At 37.7% G+C, this 27,562-nt stretch overlaps 1 protein-coding gene across 1 annotated transcript in view; it reads left to right on the top strand.

The window, feature by feature from the left end:
- The window catches only part of LOC137092715 (polycomb group RING finger protein 3), a 60,847-nt gene extending 33,499 nt beyond the window's left edge, over positions 1-27,348 (top strand). The window contains exons 5-10 of the mRNA XM_067457116.1: positions 5,540-5,595; positions 7,188-7,298; positions 12,802-12,890; positions 20,022-20,159; positions 22,898-22,978; positions 23,369-27,348. Of these exons, the coding sequence (XP_067313217.1) occupies positions 5,540-5,595; positions 7,188-7,298; positions 12,802-12,890; positions 20,022-20,159; positions 22,898-22,978; positions 23,369-23,416 (523 nt within the window). The 3' untranslated portion in view covers positions 23,417-27,348. The remainder of the gene's footprint in view (positions 1-5,539; positions 5,596-7,187; positions 7,299-12,801; positions 12,891-20,021; positions 20,160-22,897; positions 22,979-23,368) is intronic.
- Positions 27,349-27,562: the final 214 nt, after the last annotated feature.

The raw sequence follows: 27,562 nt of genomic DNA, 5'->3' as shown, positions 1-27,562 counted from the left end.
AGCTGTATTTTAAGCATCATTACTCCAGTCTTCAGTGTCACATGATTCTTCAGATATACAGAAACATTTCTCATCAGTATTAAAACAGTTGTGCTGCTTGATTGTTTTTTTGTTTTGTTTTATTTGTTTTTTTAAAACCATGATGCATTTTTTAGGATTTATTAATGAATAGAAAGCTCAAAAGAACAGCAGTTATTTTAAATGGGAAACTTTTATAACATTACTGTCACTTTTAGTCAATTTAATGCATCCTTGTTGATACTTATTAATTTATTTTAGTAAATTCTCTTGACTTTTAATCTTACTAACCATAAAAAAACAGTTGAGTAAGTCATGTGAAGAGGTTAAGCAATCACATAGATAATTTACATATAGAAGTCTTGAAGGTTCAGTAGCAAAAACAGAGAGATGGGGGCAAATGACATGCATGGTTTTACCTTTGGTCCTGGTTCGGTGAAAGCTGCTTGTTGAGGAGAAATTACTTTCAGTGATTAGATTTTTTTTTTAATCATTTTTTTTTTGACTGGCTGGATTAGTATAGACTTTTAACCATCATAGCTTTTTTTCCACACCGATTTTCTATTAAATGTAAAAAAAAAAAAAAAAAAATTGTTATATATAGTTAATATATATAGTTGACAGATTTTGCCAAATTGTCCCGTTTCCGAGCCCTTCTCTGTCCTCCTTGGCAGTTGCAAAAAACATATGACTCGGATCTGAGTGAAGGTAAAAGATCTTCAGTTTATTGACAAAGAGATGGTGATAGGAAAAAGAGAAGAGGTGTATTATGGATTTAACCAATGAGAAAAAGATTACATTACATCTCATGATATGAGAACATGATACGCGTGCATCTTATAGAACACATCCGGGTAATCATTATATGAACCAGCACTACATTAGGATCCTGCTGTTCTCTTCCAGTGTAAAGAATAGGGACCATCAGCCTCTCCTACCAGACAAACCTAGCAGAGCCTTCTTTACATAAGAAATATATGCAGGGGAGGGGGGAATATGGTTCACATACGGAGAGGGGTAGAAAGAGAAGACAAAGGAAAACCAGGCCTACACTTATAGTCCTATGATGTGGAATGAAATGAGAGGATAATAAAGGTGATTACTTAAAGGGGCGGGTGAAATACTGTTTCATGCACACTGAGCTTTTTACACTGTAAAAGACTTGGATTCCCATCCTAAACATGGACAAAGGTTCAAAAAAATAAGTTGGATGTTTGATGGAGTATATCTGCGTCAAAAATACTCCTTCTGGTTTCTCACAAGTTTCGGAGCGGTTTTTTTCGAGTATGGGTCGACTTGACGTCAACGGGTCGGAATGTCCTTGTTTGGGCCGTACGGGCTCTTCTCACGGAAGGGTGCGCGCACGCGAGCGACCGGACCAGAGCGAGAGGGCAAACGCATGCCGCCCATAAACACGGCACTCACTGCTGTCATAGGACTACACCAAATCAACAGTGTCACCAAAGAAGTGTGTTTTTGATGGAGCAGTGACGATAAAGGTTCGGTCATGCTTTGGAAGCAGGCGGTGAGTAAAACCGCTTCAAATGTCTATGTTGTTGGCTATCAGTATGAGTAAACATCAGTAAACGACACGATCGTATAGTTAATTTATCAATGAAGCATGCGAAGTATGACGTGTGTTTGAATACCGTACATTTGTTTAGCTGACCACTATAGGTGTCAGTTTGTTTATTGTAAAACCACCCCAAACATAAACCATTTACACAAAGCACATTCAAATGCACTACTCCATTGTTTTTCTATGTAAAGTTATACACTAGTCTGACATGCAAAACCGTTTTGCTTGTGATTGCTAAGGTTTAGTCGCATACAATAGTCCATAAACCGAATCATGTCCTCATAAACTGCGAGTAAACTCAAATGTTGACAGGCCACTAAATACAGTACATACCACAGAGACGGACGTCCTGCTGCTGCTGTTTCTCCTGTTCAATTTATTTTACCCTCCATATTCGATTCTGGATCATATGTGTATTAGTTGAATCTGATTGATAGCCATGGTTTATTAGGGCAACGTTTTCTTCTCCACGCTTGACGATGTCAGCTCTCAGACGCTATCATGCAGTAGCTGTGCGCTCATTCTTTAGCTCTGCCCACACGATACGCCTCCAGCCGTTCGTTTTTTTCCGGAAAGACTCTGTGCAGCCTATCTTTCTTTTATAAATATAATAAAACTAAAGACTTTTCGGAGATATGAAGGATGCAGCACTACTCTATAGGTACTCAAGATTGATATGAGATTGACTAAAACTGAGTATTTCACCCCCCCTTTAAAGGGTCAATGCTGAGATGTAGATACAACCTTATCAATAGTATATTACATATCAAGTCTTCAAGTTTTTTAAACTTTTAAAAATATGTGACCTTGAGCTCATGTCTGTTTGCTTTGAGGTCATCTGTATGCATGTGTATTTTTAAGAGCCAACCACACAAGCCTTCCGCAACCATATCTCCCACTCAGACTTCCTGTTTCAATAGGGAAAAGCCTTGCTGCTGAGAGACACACACAGATGTGCTCACTGTGTAGGTGTGTGTAAACTGTTGGGGTGTGTCGTCCATCTGCCCCTGAGCAACGGTGCCTCTATGTCTGATGGGATCGCTGGTTCTCTGGGCTGGTTGCCAGCTCTTTCATAATTGTCATTTAGTTGCATAGAAGCTTGCAGTCGCGCGCTGATGAGAAACAATTTTCAAACACATTAAATATTCACCATGAGCCCAGTGCTTCCTTGCTGCCTTCTGAATGGAGCGGAAAAGAGTCGCCCCAGCCTTGCTGGTGGATGAAAGCCATGTGGGTATAAGAGGAAGAGACAATATAAGAGTTCGGGGTCAGTTACATTACGCCGTACACCATTAAACCAGCTCTCCTCTGTCTGAATGATTAATCTGACCTTAGTTTAACACCCTGGTATTTATGAGTCACACTGTTTGATCGTGAATGAAAACTGGATTTGTGTGTATTAACAGTGGCAGCTCATTGATCCTCGTCTCGCTCGCATTTGCGCAAACATACACCCACACACACAAAACTGAGCTTTTGTTGATCAGCTAGCTAAATGCCAGTCACCCCCTCAACACCAGACCTTCCGGCCCCCTCCGTGGAACCTCGGCGGCGGCTAATTGGACCTCTACCTTCCCCGCCAGGCTGCTGGGATTTGGGAACAGGTGGCGGTTCTGGCTGTGCACCAGGGACACAGGTGTTCTGCTGCCTCACAGTCCTGATCTCTCTCTCTCTCTCTCTCTCTCTCTGTCTCTTTCTCTCTCATCGTGCCCTCAGGGAGCAGATCAGCTAACAGCGAGCTGGACTCTGGCACAGAACGTGGCCTGTGTTCTCAATGTGGCATGAGTGCAGATCTAAGATCAGTTTCCTACTGATCTAAGGCATTATGTGCTATTAAGATGAACTGGGCTTTTTCACTGATCCGAAACCCCAAAATCTCAACAACAAAAAATGATTTAATGTCAATAATTGATTACTATGTCTCTGTTGTACAATATTTATTACTGTTAATATTTGGATGTTTATTTTTTATTACTATTAGTTATATGTTTCTTGAGTAGCAAATCAGCCTATTAGAATGATTTCTGAAGGATCATGTGACGCTAAAGACTGGAGTAATGATGCTGAAAATTCAAAGCAGTTATTTTAAATTATAATACAATGTTAAAATACTAGTAATAATAATAATAAATTGTATTTATAATGCACTTTATATTAAACAAAATCTCAAAGTGCTACAGAATTAAAAACAATCAACAACAATAAATAAATAAGTAAATGAATAAAATAAAACAAACAGAAATGAAAAAATAAAGAAGGAACAAGTCAATTAAAAGCTCTGCTAAAAAGGTGGGTTTTAAGACCACGCTTAAAAGCATCTATAGTCTGTGGAGTCCGCAGGTGGTCAGGGAGAGCATTCCACAGACTGGGGGCTGCAGAGCAGAGGGCCCGATCCCCCATAGTACGGAGATTGGTCGAGGGAGTTTTAAGACGAAACAGAGCAGAGATTACGAGTGGCTGTTTGTGTGGTGAGGAGTTCCTTGAGATAGGAGGGAGTATCACCATGGATGCACTGGTGGGTAAGGAGAGAGATCTTGTACTCGATCCTGAACGACACAGGAAGCCAGTGGGGTGATTTTAGATTGGGGGCGATGTGGTCGTATTTACTAGTGCTTTTACTGTATTTTTCTCAAATAAATGCAGCCTTGGTGAGCATGAGAAAAAAAAATCGTACTAACTTCCGAACAATAGTGAATTATAGAAAACATTATATTAGTCTTAAAGTAATTACTTTAAAAGGTTAGTTCACCCAAAAATAAAATTGATGTCATTAATGACTCACCCTAATGTTGTTCCACACCCGTAAGACCTCCGTTCATCTTCAGAACACAGTTTACGATATTTTATATTTAGCCCGAGAGCGTATCTCAGTGTATGCACACTATACTGTTCATGTCCAGAAAGGGAATAAAAACATCATCAAAGTAGTCCATATGTGACATCAGTTAGTTAATTAGAGTCTCTTGAAGCGTCGAAAATACATTTTGGTCCAAAAATAACAAAAACTACAACTTTATTGAGCATTGTCTTCTCTTCCGCGTTTGTGTTCAAACTTCAAATAAAGATTCAATTCTTTAATTCAATTCTTCAGATTCTTTGTAGGGTGACATTATTTTGGCACATTATTTTCGGTTAAGGAAGACCCCCCAGATTACTGTAATCCCTACAGTTTTAATCAGGATTTTTTTTTCTTCATCTCTGTTTTTTTACTTTGAATCAATCAATGATTCGGATCGCATGCCAAACTGCTGAAATCATGTGACATTGGCGATCCGAATCATTGACATTAGGGTGAGTCATTAATGACATCAATTGAATTTTTGGGTGAACTAACCCTTTAATAAGAATTTGGGTTAAATGTGCTTAATTGTTATATAAATGTCACAATGCTCACAAATCTCTTTATGTAATGACATTTCTCAGTAAATCGCTGCCTTCTCAACATGAGATTTATCCTTAAAGGAGTGTAATGTTTGTAAAGTTTACAAGCATTTTGTAGTTAATTTACTGTGTTCTAGAAAGTATAAGCAACACGACAAGAGTTGTAAATCTCAGAGCGGGTGCTTGTTTTGGCTGTTGGCTGCTTGGAACTGGCACTCGTGGGTTTTGTGGCATGGTAACATGTTCTCGGAGGCGGGCAGCCGTACTACAGGCACCAAAGAGATGAACATGTCAACACACGCTTAATAGGTTTTTACCTCTGAGCTCTGAGACCCACCAGCCACAGGAGAATATAGAAACACGGGGAAGATCTACACTATATGCTAATTAACAACCATAGTTATGAGGAAACATGCCTGTCGAATGCAAATGCTAATTGGAATGTTACTGGTGTTCTTTTTTATCTGATTTTCTTACTTTTCCTTCAGCTGTGTTTCTGGATGTAATAATGCATATTGTTTAAATAAATTATATTCATTGCTATTTCTCTCTTTCCCTTAGCCATGACCGAACAATGCAAGATATTGTCTATAAGTTGGTGCCAGGACTGCAAGAAGGTTTGTGTCTTTTTTTTGGTTTACAAATATAGATATAGATACTTTCCCTACCTTGAGTAGTTCATCCAAAAATAAAAAATGTCATCATTTACAAACCCGATTCCAAAAAAGTTGGGACACTGTACAAATTTTAAATAAAAAAGGAATGCAATCATTTACAAATCTCATAAACTTTTATTTTATTCACAATAGAATATCGATAACATATCAGATGTTGAAAGTGAGGCATTTTGAAAAGTCATTCCAAATACTGACTCATTTCGGATTTCATGGGAGCTGCACATTCCAAAAAAGTTGGGACAGGTAGCAATAAGAGGCTGGATAAGTTAAATGTACATATAATGAACAGCTGGAGGACCAATTTGCGACTTATTAGGTCAATTGGCAACATGATTGGGTATAAAAAGAGCCTCTCAGAGTGGCAGTGTCTCTCAGAAGTCAAGATGGGCAGAGGATCGCCAATTGATCCTATGTCGGTCGGTGGGTAGGTAGGTACTGAAATGGCCAGCCTGCAGTCCAGTTCTTTCACCCATAGAAAACTTTTGCTGCATCATAAAGAGGAAGATGCGACAAAGAAGACCTAAGACAGTAGAGCAACTAGAAGTCTGTATTAGACAAGAAGGGGACAAGATTCCTATTCCGGAACTTGAGCAACTTGTCTCCTCAGTCCCCAGACATTTGAACACTGTTATAAAAAGAAGAGGGGATGCTACATGATAAACATGACCTTGTTCCAACTTTTTTGAGATGTGTTGATGCCATGAACTTATTTTCTCTTAAAATTATACTTTTTCTGAATTTAAACGTTTGATATGTCATCTATGTTGTATTCTGAATAAAATATTGAAATGTGAAACTTCCACATCATTGCATTCTGTTTTTATTCACAATTTGTACAGTGTCACAACGTTTTTGGAATCAGGTTTGTACACACCCTCAAGTCCTAAACCTGTATTCGTTTATTCGTTCAGTTGAACACAAAAGGAGATATTTTAAAGAGAATGTTGTAACAAGTTTCTGGTCCCCATTGACTTTTATAGTATTTTTTTTTTATACTACGTAAGTCAAAGGGGACCAGCAAATGTTTGGTTACCAACATTCTTCAAAATATCTTTCTTTATCTTCGACAGAACAAAGAAACTCGTACAGGCTTACAACATCTTGAAGGTGAACAAAATAATGATGCCAGAATTTTCATTTTTGGGTGAACGATGGCTTTAAGATAAAATGAAACCCAGTTTACTTTCTGAACAAATATCCCTAGTCTGAATTTGTCAGAACACAAGTCTGAGGAAAGAAAATATATATAATCTTTAGTAAAATGTAATTCTGGTTTAACCCTTAAAATGTATTTCCTGTTGCTGTAGTGAAAGTCACACTTCTTTAAAAAAATATGTGACACTATAGAAGTTAAGTGTGATTAATGTTGTCTAGATCCCTAAGATCTATGTGAACTGGTAGCAAAAATACCCTTTGATCAGATCATACTTTTCTCATACAAAGCATTATTTTATGAAGCAGCTTATTATGTATGCTGTTGCAGGATTTAACAGTAAGTCTTTAATTCATCCTATTTGCTTTCTTGTATGTAGCGGAGATGAAGAAACAGAGAGAATTCTATCAGAAGTTAGGCATGGAAGTGCCGGGAGACATCAAAGGAGAACTGTGCAACATGAAAACCCACCTGGACTCTCAACGCAATGGTACGTCCCATCTTTGGGTCAAAGTGGAAGTAGGACAGTGTTAGCCTAGAAATCTAGACGCTCCCTAGCGGCAGCAAATCTAATCTGCCATGAGTATTGTCTAGCAACTCTCAATACATGTCTGAGCTGTAAAAAAAACCAAACTGTGGTCAGGCCAATCACATCGTATATAGAGTCGGTGGGCGGGGCTTAACATAATGACGGCCGAGTTGCGCTTGCCTGCTACTAGTAAACACAGAAGCTGGCAAACGGCGGTCTTTCGAATCAGCTTTGACCGCGACTCTGGAAGACTTGGAGTTAAGCTTTTTTCTGAGAAAAGAACAAAGAATGGCACTGAAGTCATTCTTAAAAAGGGAAGATGTGTTCGGAGTTTTGCCGACCGGATACGGCGAAAGTTTAATCTGTCAACGAGCTCCGCTCCACGTTGCTTTGGTTGGTTGTAGCGTTATCCTATTGCGTGCAGAGGGAGTTTGAAAGACAACCCTTTCTCCCGCCCCTCAGACTGAGCCCTGTCAATGGTGAGTTTCCAGACAAAACATCTTGATGTGGGTCTGGCTTGTCAGGCTAGGACAGTGGGCCTTTCACATGTTCATGTCACCTCACACTCCACCGCCCATTTGAATGAATGAATGAATCATATTAAAGGTCCATAATGATTCTTTGTGGGGTGACATTATTTTGCCACATTATTTTCGGTTAAGGAAGACCCCCCAGATTACTGTAATCCCTACAGAGTTTTAATCTGGATTTTTTTTCTCTTCATCTCTGATTTTTTTTTTTTTTCATTTCTGAAATGCAATATTTTTTCAGCCTAAATTTTAGACTGTGATACTCCAGATATATGCTTGTCATTGTAAATAATATATCATTAGATCATATTTTGCAAGAACACTGATTTCTATAACAAGAGTTTCTATAACTTTATTATTTATGTATTGCCCTATTGCATTGCACAACTCAAAAAAGGTTGATCTGTTCATCTGGAAATTCTAACTCCACATTTCCTCTGTGAAATTGCTTACTATAACTTCTCCGAAACACCTCATACATGGCCGCTCATAAGTATAAGGGGCTTTCCTTGTCATTAATGCTTGTGTGTAACATAATGGCTAGTGCAGTGGCTTGCAGCATACGTAAACCTACCAACATCCATCGCCATAATTTTTGGAATGACTTATCAAGAGAGGAAGAGATTATGTTTTAGTTGCATAATATCAGTTAATGGAAACAGTGCCATTTTAGAACAGTTATTTTATCGACATTTTTAGAAAATATCACAACATTTTTGCACGGATCTGGAACCCTGACTAAGGTCCCCAAAAAATATTTTAAGCAGCAAATCTGTTTTCAATGTTGATAATTACATGATCATGTGACATTGGAGACTAGAGTAATAAAGCTTCTAAAATATATTCAAAAAACAAAACAAACAAAAAAACATTAAAATGTAATAATATTTTGCAATATTACTTTTGTTAATGCAGTTTTTGTCTGATAAATGCAGCCACGGTAAGTATCCGCTTGTTGTCGGGACGTAAGGAACGCCGTTTCTGGGTCCAAGCCTCAACTCGTTTCACTTAAAAATGCTGTTGATGCCCGTTTATGAGCGCTATTTTTTCATATTAAACATCAAACATTTAAAGTAAAACACATTTAAACACAAAAAAAAGTTAAACATTTTAAATACTTACAGTCTACACAGCATTCTCTAATATGGTCACAGCATTACTGACATTAATATTTTAACAATTTATAAAAGATGAATCACTGTCTGGCCATCTGGACTTTTGGTATGGAGAAAAAGGTTATTATAACTTTGTTTGTAGTATCACACCACATTGTGTGTGTATATTAGCACCGTTTGTAGTGTTTTTTGTGGTGTAAGATAGAGCGTTTGGACCCGGATGCGCTGCCGCGTGACGTCAGCCTTAACAACCGGATAAGAGAATGGTAGTGTATATCAATATTCTGAATAATTAGTTGATTACTTGCAATATTGAAAATGGAGGGGAAGTGTGCTTTAACTGTCCTGTCACAATACAAAAAAAAAGAGTCTTAAAACATGCTTCCTTTTGTTTACGCAAAACATAATTTCTTATGTGTCAAATGTTCTGCTTTTATTATATTGGTCTAAAGCCGCTGTAAAGGAAGAGTTTTTGAAAGCCACTTTAGCCTCAAAACAAGCACATTATTTCAGTTTATTTGGCAGGAAACAGCCCCTTAGCTTTTGTTTGATATAGCACTCATCTAAGCCCAGTTCAGTTTATTTATCCCAGGCAGCATCTTGTTCTTTTCATCTTTCAGGTGTGTGCGCAGTGATAAAGTCTGTGCAAATACTGGCCCTCAGGCATGTTGAGTCAGCAGTCGTAATGGCTGGATTCAATGCTTTATAGTAAATAAGAAATGATGCAAGTGGTGTCTTTTCCACATTGTCTAAGCTAGTTTAGCAGACCTGTTTTTCGGAACAGTACTTTATTTTAAGTCTTTAGTCCTCAAGCGCAACACAGAATCATCAAACTGAGAGGAGAGGCATGTTGTGAAACGATGACGTAACCGCCTGTTTTACTGCATAAAGGCTATCATGGTTATTTGTGGGCAGGTTATTTATGATTTTCATGAGCTTTGAAAGTACTTTTTCGGTGTCATGGATATGCCCTTTATAAGGGTGATTTTTTGAGAGGCCTGTTCATTCCCACAGTAGGGTACCTGACGGCCCTTCTCAAATCCCATAATTGTGGACATTAACCAGACTGTTGCCGAGCTTGAAAAAGAAGTCACCCTTCCGGAAAGCATGGTAAAATTGCTACCTTAGCTTGTCCACCTCATCCCCGGACAGCTTTGCAGAGGCACCCTGTCTATTAACCACCCTAACTAAAGCTTATTTTGCTGGGAGTCCTGCATTTTCCCCCCTCGTCTTCACAGTCTGCTTGCCTCAGATTAGCTCAGCCTCCGTGAACTTTTTCCCAACCAAGGAACATTTTAAGTATCGGAAAGGATATTCGGAAGGTCCTGTGAAGAAGCCATCGATGTAGCCGTCAAGGCTTAAACACGACTGAATCCAGACGGCATTTCGTCCAGATGCTCGAGATCCCTTTCCCATTACTGCAGTTGAGATTTCTGGTGATGCAATGACAATGCCATAGCAATGTATGACAGCCCCTCATACAAAATCATGAGGCTGTGTGGACAGTCGTTCGGTTGAAATGCAATAAAATAACTCAACCATGCTCGACTAGACTGGTCGTATGGATCTAATTCCCTCTTGCCCTGGACAGTTTTGGTGACATTTAGCAAAAATATAGCTTTGAGGATTTAAAAGAAGAATATTCAACGTTACATACAGCTTAAACTATATTGACAGCATCTGAAGTCAACAATCACAGAAAATTATAAAATTGGAAATAGGGGACATAAATAACACTGATTTTATACCATATGCAATGATAACACAAGTATGAGCATCATGTTAATGTTGTTAAATATCAGAGATACTTTAAAATAAATTTTAAATACTTTTTGTACAATTTGTTTTTGTGATAATTGACAGCCACAGATGCTGTCCATATACACTTCTGTAAAAAAATTGGGGTCAGAATGATTTTATATGTTTTTGAAAGAAGTCTGCTTATCAAGGCTGCATACGGAAAACAGTAATATTGGGAAATATTATTACAAGTTAAAATGACTATTTTCTGTTTTAATATTTAAAATTTACTCCTAGCTGAATCTTCATCATCATTGTCTTCAGTTTCACATGATCCTTCAGAAATTATTCTGATTTGCTGATCTGTTGCTTAAGAAATATTTCTTACTATTAAAAAACGTTGTGCTGCTTAATATTTTGGTGGAAACTGTGATAATTGTTTTCAGCATTCTTTGATAGATTAACTGTTCAAAAGAACAACATTTATTTTAAATCGAAATCTTTTGTAAATAAAAATCTTGCTAACCCCAAAAGTTTTAAATGGTAGTGTTGGTTACATAGAATCTCTCATTAATGTTAATGAAGGAAAGTATTTTTAGGCATGTATAAATCTGTAATGAGATACAGCCCTAGTTTCTGACCTGATCAGTTTGCAGCTGTCTGCCTATCTGAGGTGTGAAGTGTTATTTGGGCAGGTTGAATCACAAATTAATCTGTTTCCATTGATGAGATGCAGATTTGTTTTGTAGACTTGTGAAAGTGTGGAGGAGCACGTTGAGATAATTGGGTTCTTTTCTCGTTTGATGAATGTTTCTTCACTGTGTAATGAAGAAACTCTTCTGAGAGTCACAAACTAGTACTCAATATAATTCAAGCTCTGAGAAACAATGAATTATAAATGCTTGGATCTTAATACGAATTATGATTTAAACATTGATCGTTTTAAAAGGTGAAATATTGTTTGGAAAATTAAAGGCACAATATGTACAATTTTTGGATTAAATTAGCCAAAAACCACTAGAACAATGCAATATTTTTTAATTGACTGGTGTACTTGCATTATCCCAAATGTTTCAAGAATATTTCAATCCAGAGCATAAAAACGAAATTTAACCAGGACACAGGCCGTGTCCATGCGCAATGACATACCTGAGTTACCCTCGATTTCCGAGTATTTTTTTATTTTGTAAAAACCATGGGCGCTTTAATATATTATGTGTTTTATTAGACAGGTGAGCAACTGTTTGGATACAATCATTGACAGAAAACCATGTACCATGTTTTATGCATCGATCTAACGTACTACAGTGTGCAACAAGTGTCTCATAGTAGCCACCAATCTAATATGATAAAACAGCGCTGCATTACCCCACATATGCTTGACTTGAAGAAGCGGAAGTGGTCGTCTGCAGCAGGGGCTTTCAAACTTTATAATGCCAAGGACCCCCAAATATGATAAACCTTTTATGAGGGACTCCCTTCCTAAAATCCATCTATATAGAATGTGACCCTGAAGAAATTCCTCAGGGAGTAAAAAAGTGAAAAAAATCCATCTCGTTGGGAGAAGCTGGGGTTAGGTGTCTGGAACCACCAACCTTTCGGTTTGTAGACCATCTACATGAACCACTGAGCCACTGCCACCTCATTAGACCCCAGTTTTAAAACCCCCGGTTTGCAGCATAATAAATGCTCCACTGCTCTCGAACCGTGTGTTGCGCTTGTCTCTCATTAGCAATCGCTCCGTTCTTCTCCAACGGATTTGAGCCCCACCCTGCTCCATAATACAGTAACATTAATGAATTCTGCTCAAAACCTGTCGGATTCTTTTCCACTGGCTGTCGTGGTGAAGACAACAACTCCCATGATTCTGCTATCAAGCTACGCCTTTGTTTTGAATAAGCGACCTCTAGCGATGAAAATGATATATTATGACCTTATATGCATGCATTATCAGTTTAAAAGTATTTAGAAAGTAAAATTGTGGAGTGATGGATATGCACAAAAAATAGCGTTGTAATTTCAATTTATGTTTGTCTAGGGTCTGTCTTGGGATAAATTATCTAAATTTTACTCCACCAGGTGACCTGAAATCAGAGGATCCAGCCAATAAGGAAGCAGGAGAGGAGAAAGCAGAGGAAGACAATGACTACCATCGCAGTGATGAGCAGGTAGGTTTCCCCGTACCCGTCTGACCTCGTTAATGTCCCACAAGGGAGCTTCACACTCTGTTAGTGTGACCTAGTTAGTATGAACGTATCCCTGAAAAGGGCGACGTTTGGAATATCGCCTTACTGTACTAGTCTATTTTGGTGGTGTACAGTACTTTGGAATACATATACATTTATTTCTCAGTCTACAATAGAGCACTCAGCATAGAATAATGTATCCCATAATGCAACGTGCTCAACATTTTCATTTTAAGAGTGATGGATGATCCAATTATAACTTTTAACATCCTTTTCTGGTTTGGGATATTAAATATATATTATATTTATTTTTTAATTAACTTGTTGAACTAAACATGCACATAATGAGGTCATATGCAGCATAATACTATTTAAAATGTTTATTTTCCATAATGTATTTACCATTCTATTTGTAAAAAAGTGAGATGCGGTATTCATTACAGGATACTAGTATTCCATTCTAAATACTGTCAGGTTATTTCAATATTCCTCTTTAGACATTCATTCTACTTAACTATAAGTCACTTTGCAACTACATGTCAACTAACACTCATTGTAGACTGTTAAAGGGGTGGTTCTGTGTTTTTTTTCTAGGCTTGGTTGTGTTTATGGAGCGAGTATAACATGTCTTAATGCTTTTTTTTTTAAACGCTGTATTTTTCTTATATTTGACCTTTATTCCACACTGCTGTCTCCATTGTCCTTTGAACGGCTCGTTTGCTTTCTGCTTCTATGAAGCTCATTCCTCTGAAAAACACAATGGTCTTAGATTGGTTAGATGGCCAGATGAAGTTTCCTGTATTTTTATTGGCTGAAGTGCCAAGCACAGGTTGCCGGAAACGCCACGCCCCTTAACATTACGGGCAGAAGTCACATCTGCGGTGACTAGCAAGGGTTTATGATGTCACCAACCCAGGAAGAAGATTGTCGTAGTCCAAACCAGCCGTTTTTTGTAGGCAATAAACTGCCGTAACATTAAAAGACAATATCTCCGTTTGCATTAAACTTTCAGCGCTGTAACTTTGCAGATACTGTTCATGCTCAAGCAGCGACAATACACACTAACTAAAATTTAAAAAGTGAAATTGCATGCAACCACGCCTTTATTGCTAAAGATAGTAGCATAAGTTGTCATGCAGTTGAAAAGTTGTTGTGGGAGCATCAAAATAGTGTTATCAGACAGTCTACTAATACTCGAATAACTGGTAGTTGACATGTAGTTTCAACGTTATTTATTGTGAGTTGAATGTCTAAAGTGCGCTATTGAAATGGTGTTACCCAATGTTAATATGCCAAATATCCAGTCTATGTTCAGATACTTATGCAGAGCCTTTTCAGTGTTTTATAGGGTTTGTAGTTTCATTAAAGACAGTGATAGAGAGTTTGTATTTGTGATTTCCGCTGTACTTCTTAATAATGTAATAACAGAAGGCTGTGCGGCTGCCGTCTACACACTACAACTGCATTTGGAATACAGATTCTTTTCTTTATATGAATTTGATGCCAAGTGAAGTGTAGGGCGTTCTGATGTTTATGCTGTCTTAGATATATTTATTTGAGTGGTAGGCAATATTTAAATGTATACCTGTATAGGATTGCATTTTCAGCTAAAATATAAAATAACTCAATGTGATATAAGATTGCCTAGTGGAGTGTGTGCATGTGTGAGGGAGATTTATAGAGCAGAAAGCACAAAGAACAAAGTATGCTTGGATGTAGACGGCTTAAGTATGCGTGTGTTCTTCTTTATGGGAGGAAGAAATCGATGAAGATTTCAGAGTTACGTGTCTGTGTCATGTGGTCATCAGTTATCTTGCAAAAGTGAGAGGAGATTGTGTGCGCATGCGGTCCACTGTAGTAAAGCTGAGACGGGCACTTTGGCCTCATATATAATGTAAAAAGTTAATACAATTTTCAGCAGTATTTGTTCAGTTACACTCGGATGCTATGGAACACTTCTGTTAATGTGTCTGTTGGTCAGATCCATCCGGGGTGACCTTGCAAGAAGAAGTGAAACCAAAAAGAGCTAGCCAATACAGAAACTGTGGAATGCAAAAGAATTCAAGTGATTTTAATAATAATGGAATCTGTTTAGAGTTATTTAGGACCATTTGTGCAGAAGATTTTACGGACCCACTTTATATTAGGTGGCCTTAACCCCTTAACTACTATGTAGTAACATTTTAATTAATCATTTGATACAATGCACTTATTGTGTACATACATGTTGTTTACATTGTACTTGCATTTACAAAAATACCTGCATGTAATTATGTCTGTAATTAATTTCTGTAGTTACATTTGTAATTAAACAGTTGACATTTCCCTTACACCTAACCCTACCCTTAAACTTACCCATACTGCCACACCTGTCCCTAACTCTACCCGTATCCCAGCTCAATATCAGCAAAGGTTTTTGGCAATACAATTTGAACACAGTAAGTTCACTGTACTTAGTTTTTTATGTAAGTACATAGCACTTAAGGCCACCTAATATAAAGTGAGGCTGATTTTACTTTGCTGGGTAAAATGAGCACTGATTAAAATGGTCAATTTTGATTGTTTTTTTTCTCTGCTTAATTATAAGCATATTTATCTTGCTCTATACACCATTTTGGATTGCAATTTATTATAGGATTGCCTTTAATGATGGGAAATTTGGGAATCATTGTTTCATAAAATTGCTTTTCAGTGGTTAATTTTGGTCCTCACATAATCGTCATCACATGATGCATGTTGTTAATGAGATAACTGCGAGTCAGAGTTGCTGAAAGAGACGGATTAGTGAGTCTATTGTTTTAATTAAGAAACATGAAGACCAATTTAGTCCAGTTTATGAATGAATCATCTAGATCAAATGATTCAATGAAAGGATTTATTTAGTACTATTCCTGCAGAGCAACCGATTCGGTGGCCGTCCAGCTGTATAAGTCATTCGGACCAAACGATTCATTGAAAAGATATAACTCATAAGAATGATTTCTATACATATCAAAGATCACTAATTGAGAGAGAGAGAGAGAGAGAGAGAGAGAGAGAGAGAGAGAGGTGGTCATGTGAAATTTAATTGGCTGATTTTGGTACAAGAAATCACCTTGATTAGCATTATAAGTAGACTTCAGGGGTAAAAGGCTGCCGACGTGTAGAATGCAGCCTTTTTAAAATTACCTCAGAATATGGGCTTATAATAACACGGTGTGTGTGTGATAAATACCATCCGGCGGAGATTCCCCACACAAACCAGAAGATCTAACCTTGTTGTAGAATTAGATTTTAAATCACAATAATCAACAGCTCTTGGCATCTCAAGGAAGGAAAGCTATTCGGTGGCTGCTGCTGCAAATAAAAGGCCCCTCTTACGGCCGTTCTGGGATCTGGAGGTTTAATTGGTTGAGTGAGTTCGCCATTAGTCATTTGCGGGACTGTTTTCGGTGAGCATAACAGCCCCGGCCGTGCCGTAATGACCCAGTAATCACACACACACACACACACACACACACACACACACACACACACACACACACACACACACAGCTAATAGCGAAGTTCCTTGCTTGTGTTTAATAGCACATCCGTGTTTGTATTACAGCTCGCATACGGCCTGCATATAACCGAGCACATCTGCGATTTACTGCCTGCTGTTCTTTTAAAGAACGCGGCTGTATGTGGCTTTTCTCTCTCGGCACCATTTGCCCTTGAAATCGACTGGTGTTTAGCCGCCAGGCGCAGCTGCCCCTTCTCATCCCTCTCCATTACTGTCTGTTCTGGGTGAGGCCTGGTCCAAATGGGCGGCTGTGCCACTCTGCACTGCTCAGTCACTTATAGGCAGAAGGACAGAGGGACGGGGAGAGAGAGAGGCATGAAATCCTTAATGCGTCCTGACTCTCTGAAGCTCTCACTCTGCCACTGCACCTGCCGGGCAGCCCGAGGCGACCGCAGTCCACTGGCGACTCAACCCTCAGCTCAGTTTTGAAAGACGGCGGAGCGCTTGCTGGCATCTGCTCTTTTGTTGTTGAAATCGCATTGGTTGCATCGGTACTTGTGTGCATGGCTATGCAGTTTTTTGTATTAGTGTCGTGACTCTCCTCTTTATGACCTGGCTGGGTTTATGTTTCGATTTATGCTTGGCTGATTCATTTAGCAGATGCTTTTAACATGAGTGATCCATTCTAAGGAGACAGTAGTCTAACACTGATTTAAAAAAATGCAGATTTAAGAAACACATCTCATTGTTATTCATTTTATACACAGTTGCGCTGAACTTTTTTTTTTTAATTCTTTGATGAATAGAAAGTTTAAATGAACAGTATTTATTTGTCTTTACTGTTGTTTTTATCAATTTAATGCAACCTTGATGAATTAAAGTATTAATTAAAAGTATAATTTCCCTCTTAAACTTTAAAATGGTTATGTAAAGTGATTGAAATCAACTCTATGAAGGGATGCATGTGTAGAGATTCTCACATTAAGCCACTGAACTGATTGTCTTCACGTTGTTATGACAGGTGCTGTTTACCAAGAGACTGACAATGATTCATCTGGCATATTATGTTGCGAGTGATGCTGTTGACACAAATATGCTAAGAAAAGTCAGAGGGATATAAATATCCACAGTACTGTGAAAAAGTCTTAGGCACGCTAGTATTTTCACCCCCACAAAAAAATGTTTTAAGCCAGTTATTTATATTTTTTGCAATAGTGTGTCAGTAGGTAATATCAGTTTACATTTTCAAACATTTATTTTGCCATTAATTGTAATAATCCATTCCAGTGAGATTTTGAGTCAACAGTTTGATCCACACGGAGATCTAATTTCACCATCATCGAGTCCATCTGTGATTACATGAAGAAACTGAAAAAAAGGAGACAAAATCCACAAGAAGACGCTTGAAGAAACCGTCCAGCAAAGCTCCCTGAAAAACTATGAGAACGTGTACCAGGACAAAAGCTGTTTAAAACGCAAAGGGTGGTCACACCAAACACTGATTTGATTTAGTTATTAGGAGTTCATTGATAAATTATGACATTATTTTTTAAAATCATTCTCACTTTATAGCATTTTTACACAAGTGTCTAAAACTATTCATAGTACTGTAGCTTTGCAGGTGGGTTTCTTCGAGCGTCTTGGAGATGTCACAGTTCTTGTGGATTTTGTCTCAGTTTTTCAGTTTCTTCATGTAATGACTGACTTGATAATGGGGAGATTAGACTGACTTGATAATGGGGAGATTAGATCTCCGTGTGGCTCAAACAGCTGTTGTCAGACTCCTTCTGCATACCAAAATCTCACTGGAATGAATTATTACAATTAATGGCAAATGTAAACTGATATTACCTACTGACACACTGCAAAATATATAAATAACTGGCTTAAAAAGATTTTGGGCGGGTGAAAATACTAACTTGCCTAATACTAATACTAACTTGAAAATACTAAATACTAAGACTTTTGCACAGTACTGTATTTTTGAATAAAAGTATTACAATTATGCAGGGTGTATCTCAAGAGGTTCAGTTCACTTTACAAAAAAACCTCTAACTTAAATTAGAGGTTCATACAATGTGATACCAATCTTTTCACTTGTATTGAAAATGAATTACCTCAAGTTGCTTCAGTTAAAACCTGTCAAATAACAACAAATCATTTTCAATGAGAGTTTGAGCAATCATTGCTGATGGGACAATGTTTTGCCTACTTCATGCAATTAAGCACAGTAAAGGTGTAACAGAGCAACAAGTTTTTGAGAGTCTCGGGTGGAGATCGAAAGATCATTCCACTAGTTTAGTAGGTTAAGTACCTGAAATCATGCAGATATTTTGCCTGGATTTGCATGAGTTCTGACAATTAGGCTGAGCGGTCTATATTAGACGGAATAGATTCAAGCATTTCAAAATGTGTTAAAGGGTTAGTTCACCCAAGAATGAAATTGATGTCATTAATGACCCTAATGTCGTTCCACACCCGTAAGACCTCCGTTCATCTTCAGAACACAGTTTAAGATATTTTATATTTAGACCATTATATTTAGACTTTCAGACCATTTACAGGAAGTTCTGGTGTAGGATTAGTGAAAAAACACAGATTAAACTCACAGCACATGCAGTGATGGAGCGCGCAGCATTTTATCCAGAACCGCTTGTGTAGTCCTGTCAGCTCGCGTGAACAGCGTGCTCTGCTTGACTATATGAGTTTCGGTTTATTTATGAGACCGCTCCAGTTCATGTGCAACGCAAATGATCACTCCGTCACGGGATGTTATATTATTTATTTAAGCTTATTTATTAAATTCAGGCAAACGATGAAACATTTATTAAAATTAAGATAATAAAGCTTTCTACGAAACAAATCTTAATGAAGTGGTCAAAATTATTTCTGACTCGATGTCTTTGACATATATTGCACATCTGTGTACGTTTCATAATCAATATAGCCTAGATGGAATTTAAAAATAACATTATAATATTTAAACATAACTATAAAATAAAATACATTGTCTGGCTAAAAAGCCTATCTTCTAGGAGCTCCTCCTTTCATGTCGGCGCCGATAAAATGTTTGCATAACGAGGACGTTCATTTGGTGAATTTGCCTCGAGTATAGTTGGTGCTGCAGATAGTAATGCCATGATATTAACAGTATTGGCAACGATGCGTCTGTTCATTCATTCTTATCAAAGTTAGCAGCTGAATTGACAACACACTGACGTCAGACGCACGTCCGCTAACAAACCAATCAATGTTAAGATGCAGCCCACATAGATGATGACGACAGGACGCCAGTGCGTCATGTAAAGTTCTTTGGTGCGCTAACATAACTGCAATGTGAAAGCAAACCAAAAAGAACCAAATGTCCAAACACAAACTTTGGTTCGGACCTTGGTGCGGACTTTCAGGTGTGAAAACGCCCTTAAACTGTGTTCCGAAGATGAACGGAGGTCTTACGGGTGTGGAACGACATTAGGGTCATTAATGACATGAATTTCATTTTTGGAGGAACTAACCCTTTAAGCTACTTGTATTCGCTATTTGTTTAGTTTTCTTGTCCTGACACAGTGCAGTTATCTAAATCTTCCGTGTGATTATCAGCGCTAAGTCAAAATGTCTTCTCTTCTCAGGTGAGTATCTGTCTGGAGTGTAACAGCAGTAAGCTCAGAGGACTCAAGCGGAAGTGGATTCGTTGTTCGGCTCAGGCGACCGTTCTCCACCTCAAGAAGTTCATCGCAAAGAAGCTCAACCTGACATCTTTCAACGAGGTATGTGACCCTCCAGGTCTTAAGCTCCGCAGGCTCAAAACAGACCTCATTAAATACCTTTTCCCTTGGGCGAATTTAACTCGTCAGAGACCTTTGCCACCACGCCGGCCAGCATCACCCCTTCCTCCTCGGCAATGGCTCATGTGTGAATCACCACGCGGGTTTCAAAGCTCCTCCGCGCTGTCACGATTCCCACAAAGCTTTCAACGTGCCTCATATTTTCAGAGACAAATAATAGCCTGTAATATCATTTGCTCTCTGTCATGTATCTCGCAGCCTGCCAACTTCTCATAGTGCAATTTAACACAAAACTTGACTAATTATTGGTGCTTCATCACTGTTTTTTTCCTCCTTTTTGTTAGAAATGTGTGGGCTTTTCCACCACACACATCCGTCAAAAACTTTCCCCCGCAATAATACTGTCAGATGCCTGTTGTTCTCCGCAAGTATCGAGAGTTATAGCTGCCAGCGGCACAATACTGCTCCGAGCCAGATAAAAAATACGACACCCAAATGGCAGCAGTTTGTGTAGCGGCTCAGCTTTGAAGTGCAGGAGAAAAGCAAAATCTTTGAAGAGCTAAATTCTAATAAGAATCAAAAGCTTCATTGTTTCACGCCGTCAGACGGTTGTCACTCTGAACATCTCTGGTTCGTATCCTCACAATGACTTTAAACTCTGAGTAGTGCAAAGAGCTCACAGCCTCCAGCAGGTGTTGCTGTGGTCGTGCTGCTGTCGCTGCGACTCACAGCGAGCCAAAACACACACACACACACCGGCGCTGGTGTTTCACTCCAGAGAGAGCGGCATCCCTTCTTATACTGCGATACAAATAATCCTCTGGGCCATTATGTCTGCTTTTAAAGGTTTTGTGTCCTTTGTTTCGGCTTGAATAACAGGTGGAACAGGATGTTTTGACAGTACAAAGGACTGCCACTCTTTTGTAAAGCACCATAAAATCCCACCTGTCCCAAGAGACGTTCGTACACAATTGATTATGCGGTTCTCTGGGATAGTTGATTCTGATTGGTCAATTGCAGCATTTTATAGTCGAATCTTTGTATAATGGCCGATAAACTAGATTTGAGAATTGCAAAGAGGCAAATGATGGCCTACATAGCTGTGCTAGCTTATTTCTTTTTATATTGTAACTTTAAAATAACTTAAATCAAATATTATATTATATTAAATTATAGACAATATTGGCCGTTTATTTAATGAGTAGCTGTGTAATGTGGGACTATGCTTTGCAGCAGGGTAACTGATGTACAAAACAACATTTTTATAAATAAAATAAAAAAAGCGTTTAAATATATTTAAAATCAGCTAGTTTGTGGGCTGTCTAATTATGTACGTGTCCTTTTTAAAGGGGCGATCACACAGATGTATGGAGTGCAACATAATTGAATCTTGTGATGCATTTTTAAAATTTTTAATGTTTTTAACTTGACACATCATTTTAAAAAACACGACACTCATGCCATGAAACATTTACATTTGAGTCTGAGAGTAACTGCCTTAATGTAATGTTGAAGGTGGTAAATACAATTTTATTGCTGTAATGGTAATGCTAGGCATGAATTTAAAGACAAAACTTCTTGAAACATTTTAGCATGCTTACAACTACAAAAGCCACATTGCTAAAAATATTAAATCTTAAAAATAATCAAGATAAAACAATAGGGATGGGTCTGGATTGCCAGATAGGGTTGGGTATTGTTGGAATTTTAGCTACTCTGATTCTGCTTATCGATTCTGCTTCTTATGGATTCAATTCAATAAATTAAATTAAGTCAAACAAATATTTATTGTGTCTTTTTGGAAGTCATTCTGTTGCAGCTGAATGCAGAGAACAAAAATCAGCAGCCTGAAGAACAACTTATTAATAAAATAGATAACTAATATTCTTTTCAAACATTATTATAGAGAAGTATACAGTCAGTAATACAATAACAACAAATAAGCAAACTAGTAAGGGCACAAATAAATACAACTGAGATAAGTTGTTTGAACAAAGTTTTCAGAAATTGAAATCAAATGTAAAATAGCACTGCATAGTTTCCTTTTTATAAATAAAATAGATCAGTCCTTATTAAAGTTACAAAAGTTGTTCAGTCAAGATCAGGAAGTGGTTCTCTTTTTATATTGTTCTTTGATTAATAATAATGACAAACTGTGGCAGATTTATTAGGCTGTTCTCCCTTTAAGACCGAGTGCACGGATCCAATATAGTTACACGTGTTTCATTTCTGAACTGTTTAGCTTCACTTAAGACCAAACAGACTGTGTTTATGAGGATATTTTGACATAGTTTTGTGTGTATTTGTTCATTCAAGTGCAAGATGATGCAAAAGAGAGCTCATTTGAGTAATTAAGCACTATACGAAAGGCCGGGAGTACAATGTGCGATTTCTGAGTACTATTTTGTGCATTCTTGCGCTTGAATGGTTTAAAACCACATTAAAATTTGCACTCAGGACTCACTAAGCAGATTCAAAGTTTTAATTTAATTTAAAGTCTAATTATATAACAAGTATTCGATTTTTGATCAGCAGCAGATTATTTGACCATCCTGATCCATCTCTAATATTTTGAAGTAAATGATCTGACCTATGTAATGACCCATGTAATGGTCCTGTAAGATCATAGAAAGCATAGTTTGTTTGTGGACTTTTCCACATACTGTAATATTTTTATTTATTTATTTATTTGTGTGCTACATTTGTGTTGTTATTTTCAGCTGGACATCTTATGCAATGAAGAAATCTTGGGCAAGGATCATACTTTGAAATTTGTTGTGGTAACAAGATGGAGATTTAAGGTAATTAATGATACATTTGTGTGCATGCTAGTTTTAGATCAGCTGGCTTTAGTCTTCCCGTTTGCCGTTGTGATGTGCATGTCACGTGCATGCATGCATGGATAATATGCATGCGTTTTATACATTATGTGAAGATCTGAAATTGTTTTTGTGCTGTCATCCAGTATGCTATATTCATCTTGTCTGTCGTAAACAACAGCAAGTCAGAAATTGACATTTTGATGCACAGAGCGTGTTTTTTTCCAGAAAGGTTGCATATGTAATCCTGCTTCCCTGAAATGCCATTGCAAAAACAATAGAAGCACTTGACTTTCTGTGCCTTTGTTTCCATTCTAGTGGCTCTATGACTATCAGTCACACCAATGCATGTGTGTTTTGTGTGCGTTCCAGAAATCCCCCCTCCTCCTTCATTACAGACCTAAAATGGATCTGCTGTAGTTGGACAAAAACGCTTGGTTGTTTTGGCCCAGTGGCTGAGGACTGTGCTACGTGCTATATATGCAGAGACCATCAACGCCCACACCAAACAAACGCCCGTCAACACAGACACGAGCCAGCAAACAACAAAACCAGCACAGCCACTGCGACACTGGCGACTTACGGGAACAACCGCTTTTCTCTGTCTGTTTGTCCGCTATATGTCCTAGATATGTGAAAAATTGAGAGAAAGCATATATTTATACTTTTGTATAGATGAGAGAAGTGGAACCAAGACCCTATTGGTGCGCTGTTTACACTATTAAAACAAACAAAAAAGACATAAAAAAAGGTCATAAGAAAAGGTTTAACATTTTTTGTACCATTGGACATTGTTCCCACCTCAATTATGGGCAAAAAGATGGTGCTCGGTGTCTGCCGTCCTCCGTGGAAGTGTCCACTTTTACACTGCTAACCAGAAGAGAGGACGTGTTTCAAATTGACCGCTCTCTCTCAGGTCTTACCCAACACTTCTAGGGAGCGCAGAGCCTTTCTATGCTTATATAAAGCGGTTTATATGAGTGTATTATCTCAGAGCGGTTTCTTTCTTTACTTTCCGGCGCCGCTACGAGTGGAATTGTGAATAAGCAAATTTATGTGTAGTATTTATGTTCTATTTACCAATATTGTATATAAAAGTTGTTGATGGAGAGAAGGGATGAAAGATGTATTGAAAGTGCGTGTGAAAGACTAAAGGCTAGAAAAATAGAGACTGTTTAGAGTGGTTTTCCAAAAGTGCTATATTTTGGCCTACGTTTATGTGGCTACATGGAAAAGACACAAATGGTCAGCTAAATTCAAGTCCGATTCCGAATTGGGTGAATCTCTCAAAATGTTTGCACCCCAAAATTAAATGAAAAATAATAATAATAATAATTTGGATTTTGCAACCATTAAGATTTTTTGGTATTTTGACATTATTTTCCCAAATCCAGTCATTACCATAATGCACCTTTTATTGTTGTTGGTGTAATTAAAAAATAAAAAATGTTGATGTCATTATTCTCAATATAGACATTTTTCACTTTACTATAGTTAAGATAACTGCATTTAAAGTCGGTAAAATGTATACAACTGTAATGTATAAATAACATTTTAATAATGTTTCACAATTTTATAATACTTTTTAAAAATATTGTGACAATGGAAAAAATCTTAATGGTCATAGAAACCTTATATAATCATTAACAATTGATGATAATTTCCTAAATTAATTCTAATAATAATTATAAAAAATATTTAACAAGAGCTATATATTTATTTCTCCCCTTATTTTTTTTTTCATTTGATTTTGAGGTTTCATGGGATTCACCCTACATCTCTCTTCAGTGGTGCAGACGTTTGTGATGCAAAAAGCCTATATTTTGGTCCTCTTTATTTTAGGAGGAATTACGTGCAGCATTGATTTAAAACGATTTCAGAACAGAAAAGGTGCTTTTAATCATTTGATCCTCCCAAATGCTTATTTTCAGTTCTAGAATCATTAAAGATTTGCAAGGATAAATCCTTAAAATGTTAATATCTTTATCTTCTAACATTCAAAAATAGCCAACCTGCCCCTCATATACATATACGTCCTGTTATATAATCCCTCAGCGTCAATGTCATATATGCAATGCATCACCTTTTGATTGAGACAAAAAAGATGAAACATTCAGTCCTTACAATGACATGATGTCAGCTCTCCAATCCTCCGCAGTACGAATGTAACCCACGAGTAACCGTCCATATGTATTGTACAGCTTTTTGTTTTCTCGCTGTCTTAGTGCCAAAGGCTTCATATACCCTCCTGACTTCACTCTATTCTGGATGGCAAGCTGTACAAATGGCAGAATGCGAACAGCGTTTGACCTTAACTGATTTAATTCTGAGGAAAATGGCAAAAAAGCAATACTTATGATTTGTCGGGTTAGGTTAGTGAAAATTGGCTGGTGGTTCGATCGTTTGGTTTATTTTATTTTTTGCAAGCCCTGAACGGATTGTGTACCGTTGTGGATGTTAGCAGACAAACTGCGTCTAGTTGATCAAACATTAAAGGGCTCTTATCAGATTTCTAATGTAAATGTATTTGAAACATTTCTTAAAGAGAAAATTGACTTTTTATATCAAAACATTTACTTTAAAAAAAAAAAAATCTGTTTTTACTTTGAATCAACGAGAATACGTGCGTCATCTACTACAGCGGTCAACTTTTACACGGGTAAATGCCAAACCAGCTTGACCAAATCTTTCTGGATCTCATCATTAAGTTATTCCACAAATACTGATATTTTATATATTGAATACTGCAGTCTTGCAAACAATGGTTCATTTGCCCGTGAGTCTTTTTTTCGCTGTCTTGCAATGTGAATTATCTCAGTATACATTTTGTCTTCAGCTTCACAATTTTTTAAAGCTGCATATTGTTTTACTTTTTTGTTTTTTTTGCATCACCAATATGCTCTTGTAAAGAGGATGCTGTCCCGATGATTTTAATATTGCGTTCTTGTATTTATCAGCCATTTCACACAAACGTTTATATGGCTAGTGTTCCAAACACAAACTGCAGGTTTATTACTACTCACAGACTGGTGACAATGCGACAAATGCATGATTTAACTGTTTTTATTTAATGCATTTCTGATTCTCATTTTCGTCCAGCATTGGGTGTGTGGAAGGGTCTTTCTTTGGGGTCATTGCCATGGTGAAGGCTGGTGTTCACTTGTGTTTCTCCTATTTGAGCCAATAAATGGTGCTAATGTTTTGTACCTTTTAAAAATAAAACCGATCTAAACATGGTGCAAACCGGCAGCGAGTCTCAAAATACCTGTACTTTTCTTGCTTTTTTGACGTTTGGTGCTCTTGGGTCTTGTAAAACTGGCTTTTACAGCCTGTTTTAGAGGGAAGCTGGTTGTGTATTCATGAAATTTCATTTATTGCTGTCACAGGAAATCAGTCTCAAATAGCAAAGTAACATCATCATTGTCATTTCCCATCTTAAACAACACTGGCATTTAGATTAAAGTCCTGTTGTACATCACTTCTACAGCTTTGCTCGGATTTGAACATAGCAACTTGTTCTGCCGCTAGTCTGTTTTGTTAAACCTTTATTACAAAACTATGCGGTTGCTCTATTTTTCTGACACAATTGATGAAGGCAACTTGGAAGACAGGGTTTTTCGCTGTAGTATTGTTTAAATCACCACGAAGCATCACTCTCCCAGGGCTTCATTGTGCATGAGAGGTGTGTTAGCGCTCTGAGGTAGATTCGGTATACTCTGCAGTATTGGGGTAGATCGATGCTCGGGCCATGTTATCAGGCTTGCATTGAGACATCAGCGCTACTTCACTTGACAGGCAGGCTGTAAGAAGCTTACTGGAGACCTGCTTTACTGCTTTAGAAGCTGTGGACTGTGTCCAGACTGAAGTTGCCAAGACTGGAGGCCGGTCTTCTTATCATTTCCGTTTGCTAGCATTTTGGCAGCATGTGGCTCTGCGACAATGGTGCTCTGTGAACTGAGCTACAAATCTGGAGATGTGAAAATTATGTCAGAGGATGATCCTTGGGTCAATCTCAGGATATTATCTGTAATATAGTATTTGTGTCATATTTCACCCCAAATGCAAGAAAAAAGAAGAAATTATATTTTGCTATTGTATTGCCTGTGTTCTTTTTTTATGACAGTAAAGCACATTTTTCTCCCATTGTCATTACCATAATGCAACATTTTTTGTGAAAAGATTATGCATAGTAACGCCCAGCCAAAAAAGAAAAAGAGTCTATGATTGGATCATTATTGCATTGTTTCTAGCATGTTATATGTTTTGCAAGAGTTCTTCTATCCCAAAAGGATGGATTGTGTAGCTTTTCTTTTCTTAAACAGCCATGTAGGAAGACACATCGTGGCCATATTCCAGGATGGCAATGTCAAGATTCATCAGGCTCAAATTGTGAAAGAATGGTTGTGAGGGAGTATGAAGAATCATGTTCACACATGAACTGACATCTGAGTCCAGACCTTAAATTCATTGCAAGTATTTGTGATGTCCTGGAGGAGACTTTACAGAGTGCTTGACCAAGCTTTTGACCCAAAATGTATGCACCTCTTGATGCAAATAACATCACAA

The sequence above is a fragment of the Pseudorasbora parva genome, chromosome 11 (genome assembly GCF_024679245.1).
Source record: "Pseudorasbora parva isolate DD20220531a chromosome 11, ASM2467924v1, whole genome shotgun sequence".
Classification (NCBI taxonomy): domain Eukaryota; kingdom Metazoa; phylum Chordata; class Actinopteri; order Cypriniformes; family Gobionidae; genus Pseudorasbora; species Pseudorasbora parva.
This window is presented reverse-complemented; position numbering and strand designations above follow the sequence as displayed.